This window comes from Schistosoma mansoni, chromosome 1 (genome assembly GCF_000237925.1).
Source record: "Schistosoma mansoni strain Puerto Rico chromosome 1, complete genome".
NCBI lineage: Eukaryota > Metazoa > Platyhelminthes > Trematoda > Strigeidida > Schistosomatidae > Schistosoma > Schistosoma mansoni.
The window spans coordinates 30,571,868-30,581,333 of record NC_031495.1 but is presented as its reverse complement, the minus strand read 5'-3'; the positions used below and the strand labels follow the sequence as shown (position 1 = coordinate 30,581,333).

At 29.9% G+C, this 9,466-nt stretch overlaps 2 protein-coding genes across 2 annotated transcripts in view; both read right to left on the bottom strand.

The window, feature by feature from the left end:
* Window positions 1-2,068: 2,068 nt before the first annotated feature.
* Window positions 2,069-3,076, bottom strand: Smp_007070 (putative g-protein coupled receptor fragment; the record flags this gene model as incomplete). The annotated part of the gene is made up of 1 exon (XM_018794013.1): window positions 2,069-3,076. The coding sequence occupies one exon, from the start codon at window positions 3,074-3,076 to the stop codon at window positions 2,069-2,071; it is 1,008 nt and encodes a 335-aa protein (XP_018648468.1).
* Window positions 3,077-3,746: 670 nt separating this feature from the next.
* Window positions 3,747-9,466, bottom strand: part of Smp_126010 (putative neuropeptide receptor) — a gene marked incomplete at its 3' end in the record, with an annotated part of 32,735 nt that continues 27,015 nt past the window's right edge. The window contains exon 2 of the mRNA XM_018794012.1: window positions 3,747-3,929. Coding sequence (XP_018648467.1) covers window positions 3,747-3,929 — 183 coding nt within the window. The remainder of the gene's footprint in view (window positions 3,930-9,466) is intronic.

Here is a 9,466-nt window from a genome sequence, read left to right as displayed (position 1 = left end):
AGTGCACCATCATTTCTATAAGAAACTCAAACACCATATTTTATAATATTTACATCGTCGATCTCCGATATTCCTTAGTCCATATCGAAGATTCATTGTTAGTAATCTTCTGCTAAAATAATTTCTACGACAAATAATAAGACTATTACGACATTTGATATGATAAAAGAAATCAGACGTGACTGAAACAATCAGTTGTTTATGCAATCGATTCCGATGTTCTGACTACAAAATAGTGTAAAAAGGATAACGAAAAAATGTATCTTGAATAGAAATAACAATTTGATCCAGTATATACATCTACCTTTCAAAAAAAGTAAATATACTTTAAAAAGTTCAAATTCATTGGCTAAACGATCCCCTAGTTATTTAGATTTACAATGTACCTTTGTATTCAATGAAGTATAGATTTGCGGTGAACATTTATGAAGATTAAATGCTACATTTTACAGATCAAGAACTTTGTCTAATGCCTAGTGAATAGTGAATAATTCGGATAAAAGAAGTTTTATAAATTCAGGTAAATAAATGAGCATAGAATGAAGGATTAGGATTTATGTGTTATGGTTATAAACATGTAGAATTACAAAACAACATATTGATCGAACTGGGAATAAATGTAATCATATAACCATGATTTATTAATCAGGGTGTACAACACACACTAATGCAATAATATTTCTGTGATATACTAAGAGAAGAAGCTAAAATTGATCTATTATTTTAAAGAGGGTTTGAGGGAGGCTGAAGTTGAAGAAATACTCTGAGGGGAATCGTTTTTATTGTATTCAATCTTAGATACCTACAAACTTCTTCCCGAACCAGTATATATCAACATAACTACTGCCCTTATCTCACGGTCAATGCGTCATCGGTAACGGATATATAATCAATGAGTGCACCTTAGAATCCGAGTCTTCCTATAAATGGTAACCCAACTAAGTAAGATGAAATAGAGAGAAGAATTACTGTTTCTTGAAGATATAACACGACCAATGTCGTTCCAATAATTTTCAGTTAAAATTAAGGCATTATTTCAGTGGTTGCTCTTAGCTGACATTTCATTCAAATAATATCATTTAGTATTCAGAACGGGATGCGCAAATAAAAAAGATAAGAAACAGTCCAATAATTTTCAAGTTCACGCCTAAAATACTTTTGGGAACGTCCACCAATTCACTGCCTATCTCTTTGACCTGAAACATACCAACTTTTTATGCCGTCAACATCTCTGATGTGTTGTAGTCGTTTTCAATCTCCACTTTTGTAGACAGAATAAAGATTTTTGTCAAAAGATCTTTATTTCTAATAATAGTCAGATAAATTCCTACATGTTATATTATCGGAAAAATCATGATTATATGAATTATGAGACCAAGTTACCAAATTCGCTGACGTCAAAATACGAAATGTTTTTTCAAGCATTTTTCTCAATTCTAATAATTGGTAAATATACAACTATGGGAATTTGCCGACTTTCTATTCTTCGAACCCAAAGAACTGTTATTTTGATGATTTATGTTGACATCAGTAACGAATTATGTTTGATTTACAATCGTATCAAACTTGTATTACTGTGAACTAGGTAATGTCTAAAAACCGAAAGCATAACTGTCTCAATCGACTTATCTCACCCAACTTACATTTTTAGTTAACGAAAGTATAAAAAAACAAAAACAAGAACGAACGAAAACATATTTCTATTGTAATGTACAGTGGTAATATTTACTTTTTTATATTCTCTTATTAACAAAATTCAAATCTCTATAAGTTACAGGAACTTTTTTTGAAAAACTTGCCAACAAAGATCAAGACTCTGTGGATATTTTAACCAATTATCATCAAAATATTGTACATCATATTCAAAAAAACTATGTACACTTCTTGTCAATCAACAGTGAATACCTAATAGTTCAAATTGATTAGTATTAAAAAAGGAAATATGAATTAATAAAATACATTGTGCCTCACGTTCACAGCTCATTTAAGACAATATAATATACATTCATTAATTTAATATAGGCTTGAGAATATTTCTGTAAACGATACTTATCATAATTACCATTGTTCATTGTATAACACTAGCGTAATTATGATCAATACCTACTGTAACTGATGAAATTTGTTTTTTCGAACGAAATAACATTGGAAACATTAGGATAAATTCTCTGTGAAAGTTTTCGTTTAACCAACCATAGAGAACAGGATTCGCACAAGCCGATACAAGAACACATAATAAACAAAATGAATGTATAAGTGTAATTTTCCTACCAATACCATATTGTTTTATGATTGTTTCTGTATGATTATGCTCTGGTAATAATGTGAATGTGTTCGTCTTTGGGTTTAAAAGTTTATATGTCTCATCGAAAAGAGAATTCTCTGTAATATTTTTATTTAATATATCTGGCTGTGGTAGTGTGGTGAGATCGAATGGTTCTTTAAGTATTCTTGATTCACGTTGATCCATAACAGCATTAAAAATGTGTAAAGGTAACCAAGCTAATACAAATAAAAGTGTAATTGATGCAAGCAATGTATTTGTTCGAGTCTGGCGTCGTTGAATTAGCTTAAATCTGGAATTTTCTATCTTTTGTTTAAAATTGTTTTCACACGACGATGTTGATGTAGGCGATACAGCTAGTTTATAACAACGTGCAGGAGGAAAACCACGATTTTTACAACTACCTGTAGAAGAATCTGGTATATTATTAGATGGTAAAGTTAATGTTAACCGACTATCTGGTTTCAATTTATCATCCATGCAATTACAATCTGGTTCAATTTCAACAAAATCCAATTGGTTGCCTGATATTAATTCGGAAGCTATGACTGTTGGAGTAGGTTTACGTATTACATTGAACTGTCGTTGGCGTATTCTCAAACAAATACGTATATATGCATAACTGACCATTGTTAATGGTAAACAATACTGGAAAACAATTGTAATAATACCATAAATGTATTTACTTTGACGAAGCCATTCGCTTTGTATTGTACTAGCACTGCATATATGTCCATTCGGTCGGATAGTATCCACACTAACGGATGTGAAAATAAACATTGGACTAGCCATTATTAATGAAAATAACCAACTACCGATTATAATAACACTTGCACCAGTATTTTTAACGGTATTCTTTGTTGGATAAACTATGACCTAAATAAAATAACAACAAATTATGTAAAATTAGTTACATAAAAGACTTTGTAATTATTTAGTATTAAAAATTTAAAAAAGTACATTATTAAGGTGATGTCATAGGAAACACAAAATTAGCCGTATTGCCCAACAACCAAACTATAACTAATTTGATTAAATTTCATTATATAGATACAGTTGAGTAAAACGTTGCTATATGCAAACACTGAAATTTTTCATAAAATTCAGATTACACAGAATTGATATTAGTCGGCTTAGTAGATATAGATAAAATTGAGTGGGAGTTATAACAACACAATTCATAACCATATTAAATGTCGAACCAAAGACAATATGATGATTGCGTAATATACTATTAGAAATTGTGTGAGATATCAAGAATTCTGGAAGTGTGGATAAAATTGTTTAAATATGTACGAGCGAATAGCAAATCAATTGAAATTCACTTGAGTTGCAGAAATTAAAATAGAAGGGGATCTATATAAAAACCTTATCTAATCTCCATACAATTATGATCAGGATGAAAGTGTTGGGACTAAATTTGACCAGTGTAATAATGTTGTTGTTTCTAGATCAACATCATCTAAAGATACTTTAGAAGAAGTTGAGGCGTTAGAATTTTCCCACGAATAGTTAATGGCCTGCAAACGTTTTTTGTTAGGTTACTACTGGCGCTTACACTTGCTGGGAAAATATAATTGCTATTTTGCGTGAGCTCAGCTCTTGGTGATGCTTTCACAGTTGAAACCAGGGGAAAAGTATTTAGCTAAAATATTTTTCCAAGATGAATAATTGGTGACATTTCATACTCAGTTTCAGTTACATCACTAACTAGATCAGTTAAGATAAAAAGTTGTAAGTGTGCATGCATATTGACCGAGTAAATTTGATGAGGACGTTAACTAAGGGAGACATTTCCTTGTAGACTAAGCAAAACGCTAAAATAAGTATTTATTTCATGAACAAGAAAATCCTTGCTGTCCTGAAAAGAATGAGCGACTGATTTGTAGCCAATATACATACTTGACTGGTGTATTCAGTGATCACTCAACCGATAATAGTTCATTCATAAAGTCGTCGTCAAGCCATAAGCATGACTATTGATGAAAATGCTAAATGAATGCATAACTATTTCGAATTGTCATTTATCTATTCTTTTCAACTGTATTTCACATCTGAGACTCGACCCACCAACCTATAATGACTTAGATTGTAGAAAATTAAAAAATATATATCAATTAGGCAAAGTATAAATTGTCAAGGAAAGCTTATTTTATTTATCGGTTCACTTTAATACAAAATATGATCAACGTTCGTTGTTATGTTATTGTTTCATAGTTTTATAGATATATCCACTTATAAAACATAATTAATAGTTAAGGCATTGTATTGTCTGGGGAATAAATAAACTTTAGAAAATATAGATCAGAATATAAAGAGATGAACTTCATATTTTAGAAAATAATTCCCTTTCTATATATGGATATTGGCAAGTGTTCAATATGGGCAGAAATAATCCTTGGTTGAATAAAATAATTAGTGTTTATCATAAGAACTTATAATAATACTATAATAAGATTCTCAAGAATCTTTTATACGACCTCAATTCATTACAAACAAGAAATTCAATTAGACAGTATATTTTTTAAAAAGAAAATGCTAATGAATACTTTAACATGAAAATATAGGTCAGTAGGGTTGATTTAATCATGTTAAACATTATCTAGACTGGATTATTAATTACATGTTATCCTATTTCTATATTTAAAATAACACAAATAGATAAGAGTACAAAGATTAAATTCATCATTCATGTTTTTTTCTTCATTTACATTTATTTGACTATCACGTTTTACTGACACTAAACATGATGAACTTCTTATGAACGAAAATAAAATGTATATTAACTGATTATACAAAATTAAAACGTTCCATGTGAAGTGCCGTCGCTAAAATATACGATAAAACTGAAAGTAGTGAGATTGAAAAATAAGCGGGGTCTAATAGGATATAACTGTCTCAAGACAATAAGACAGTTTACAAAATATAACCAAACAACTCATTAAAAGACTTGTCAGTCATTTCAAGACAATGTCTTATATCCCATTAACATCACTGTTAAATAATTATGAATAACTGATCTAACACCAGCGATCATTTTAGTAATCTTCTTTGATCTATAATGCAACATATTTTGATAATAACAAGAGTAAATGCATCTTCAGGGATCTGATCCTCCCATATAGACGTTTCAACAAGTTATCTGTTCTTTGTTTGTTTTAACACATCGCTATGTTTGTTAATTGCAGAACCTGCTCAGGTGTCTTTATAAAAAGTTTATGACCTTTCACTGAACAAATTATGGAAAAGCTAGATCAAAGACATTGTGGTTGCCGGTAATATGCACCGAAAAGAATGTACATTATTTAGATGTCGATTCCTGAACTGTTAACTTCTAACTGTTGACCACTCAGTATTTATCGTCAGGATCAATAAAGGAATAAGAAACAGAAACTTCTTGAAATACTTTATGCCGAGAATTCTATATTGTACCGAAAATATAATATTGAATAAAGCTAATAATAATAATACTAAGTGTGTATGTATATTGAATAGGTATTCAATATTGATGAAACTATAGAGATAATGAACGGTTTTCATGGAAATAAGGCTTATAGATTAGTATTCCTTTTGGACATTACAAACTAATCTCTTTAAAAACAACTTTTGTGATGCAAGAACAACCGATAGGATGCAATATACACATTTAGTTTCAAAAGCCATCAAATGCTTGAGAGAAGCAGTAATTTTATAGACATATTTTTTCAAAACAAAGAAAGTTTGAGCGAATAAATTTTTTCAGTAACTTCGTCATCAGGCTCTATAGTTATGAGTCCACAATTATTGTGTTATTTTGAAACTGTTTCATCTGTAACTTTTGGAAACTCGATTATGTACGAAAAATGCGTAAACAAATATAACCTACTGTGAAGGAATATTCATAATCACGAAGTAACCAACTATGAAACACATTTACAGGTTGTTTTAGATAGATGATATTATAAAACAGGAGTGAAATAACCATATTAACAGTAGTAATTACAAGAGTACAAGGTGGAATGAAAATCGTGGGGTCAAATGATTAGGTTAAATTTAGAACTAACAATCCCTTTTTACAAATTTGAAAGAGTAATGAAAAGATGAAGTTGATCTGAAAAATGTGATATACTTGTGACATACATGTCTAATTATCTGGTCACACACTTGTCAAGGCATTCATTAAAACTAGTGAATGTCAATTCACTTTTGTATTGGTTGTTTGAATCTTTTCATTGATGTTTAGGACTATAATTGATCAGTCTCTTATTGGCATATGTGCATCCTGTGCGGATTCCCTCGATATTGCTTTGAGTTACACGCATTATAAGTAGTGATTGATGGTGGCTAGCAGTGAAATCCAGGACACGCGTCTCGTCTTATTTGGAACTCGTCAACTGGATGTACTTGCATCATAGATTTGATGTTCATTCAGGGACAATCACATATAATAAAGATCACTTGAAATAAAGGTCAAATAATCATAAGACGGCAATTGTAAGTAAAGGAGATAAAAATTTATTATGATGTAGAAAGAATAGGGAATAGTCCCTCCACCCTAGGTCAAAAAAGACTTAAAAGTTACTAGTGCAGATTCAAGGTTATGGCAAACTGTTTTTATATACATAAAGGGGATTCGAATTTGAGAATAAATAACTCGTAGTTTAACTGTCTTGACAAGTGGGTATATGGCCAGAATATTCGAAATGCGTAAATAAAACGCACCACATTTTTCAGATCCAATTTGCCTTCTTATTATTTTTTGCAAGATTACGGAAAAATAACGATAATTAGTCTGTTCGTCATAAAAAGTTTCTAAAATAAGCATGAAAGGATGACTTAAATGAACGTTGAACGATATTGCTGTACTAAATGTTGGCGAGAAAGATGAAGAAATACTTTGAGTGTTTTACGTGAGAAACAGAAATTCTGGACGATCAAGGAAGTTCCGGAAGAATAGGAACATTTTAGAGGATACATTTTTAGGTGGGAATTTTTATAAATAGAAATCAATACTACTCTCGTCTAGCATAAAATTCTGCTAATGCTATATCTAAAACTTGCTAATTTATTATATTTATTAGTCAGAATGATTACAGTAATACTGTATATGTTAATTGAGATATTATTTCCTCTCAAAAATAACAGCTGTTGATAGATTAATTACATTTTTAGACGGTGTTTGTTATAAACCTGTGGATCAAATACGTTGAAATGCTGAAACTTTGAACTCACATTTTGTAACTAAATTTATCATCGAAGTCAATATAAATACCTCATTAACATATTATGCGTGTACGGCATTTTGCTTGGTTAAATATATATGGTGATTCATGCCTATTTAGGAACTAGTTCTAATTAATTTATTAAGACTAGAATCGGACTATGATTTATAGATCTTGATAGGTACTAAACCAGGAGAGTATTGACAAAATGTTAAATAACCTATTAGTAGTTGGTTGAAAGCAACTTAAAAATTGAAACACACATTAATGAGCAGAAATGGAGCTCATAGTCTGTACTACATAAAATACCATATTAAAATAGTTTTATAAATACTCAAATTAATTAATCGAGGTATGAATAATCAAGCTTCTTGTTTACGAAATAAAATATGCATACAGGTACGCCCATAAAAACTGAGGAATAATGAAATGATTAAGATCTTGGTTTAAAAATAGTAATCTAAAATAACAAAAATTAGTTTTAATTTTTGTATTAAATCAATAAATACTTATTGTTTTGTTTACGAAAACTTTACATACAAAAGAGAATGAATTCACTATACGAAAGAATAAAGATTTCTAGTTCAATTCTTTTTAATTATTCCTAGAGTTGTTAAGACATACATTCAGATTATTCACATAAATATATGATAACAACAGTGATGGATGATTAATTCCGGGGGGTTATTGACATTGATTATCTTTTTTAAATTGCCAAAAAATTAATTTATGTTTTGTTCAGTATTAAACAGATGATTGGAAAAGTTGGACAAAATAGTCTCAGCATCATAATCTTTCTAATATAAATTTCTGATACACACATGTCATGTTAAGAAATTTGAATGTTTCACTGGGTTACTAAATTATTGCAAAAAATCAGTCGAGTTATATTATGAAAAAATAATCTCAGTGTTTGAAATATGAATAATTTCAAGGTTCAAACAAAATTACTGGGCGACGCATTGGAGTTACATAAATTTTTTCAGCTTACATAACCTATTGTTTAGTAAATATTGCATTTATATTTGAAAGAATTCCTCATGTGCAGGATTATTTTAAGTAGATCCGCTGAAAACCTAGTTCATTCAGCACTCGTTCACATCACTTTCCCCCTGGCAGGGCTGATTACTTTAAATAATCGAGTTATATTGTAGTGTGGGTTACTTATATCCACATAAGTAGTATATAATGATGGTCAGGCATTGAATGTATTTCAGTAGAAGATCGATAACGAAAGAACAGAAACGAAACGCAATTGATATGAAAATGCATGAACAATAAGAAACAGAGACTATGGACTGATATTTGCAGAAGGAATGGTCAAGATTGAGACAATTGATTGATAGTTTGCAAATTAACTGTTTACTGTATAGTTGTCAGATTTTAGTGAGATATTCTGTAATTGTCTCCTCTCGTATTCTTGTCCAACACGATATATATATATATATATATATGTTTGACGTCAACTAAGTATTTAAAGAAACGTGTGGAATAATCTTTAATATGATGAATGTTATGTACATATTGGTAACTGTTAGATTGATGATCCCAGGTTCGATTGTATGAGTTAGATTTCTTAAGCTGACAACTAATACCCATCTTTCTTTGTTTCTAAATAATTGAGAGGAAATCTAAATAATCGACCGGTTTATCAAAAATCGTTTCTTTTCATCTGAAAATATTCGTCATTTTTATGATATTTAAAGAAATCTGTGGAATAATCTTCAATATGATAAATGTTATATTCACATCGATAACAAATATTTATGCCCAATTGTTTATGAATAAGTATTCGAATACTTTTTTATATTTACAGTCAAATACTAATTTTACTGCACAGTTAACCAACACTATTTTATATGTACAACTATTTATTAGCCATGTCCGTTTCATATGCCTTGAATAATGACGAGTATTTTCAGATGAAAAGAAACGATTTTTAATAAACCGGTCCATTATTTAGATTTCCTCCCAATTTTTT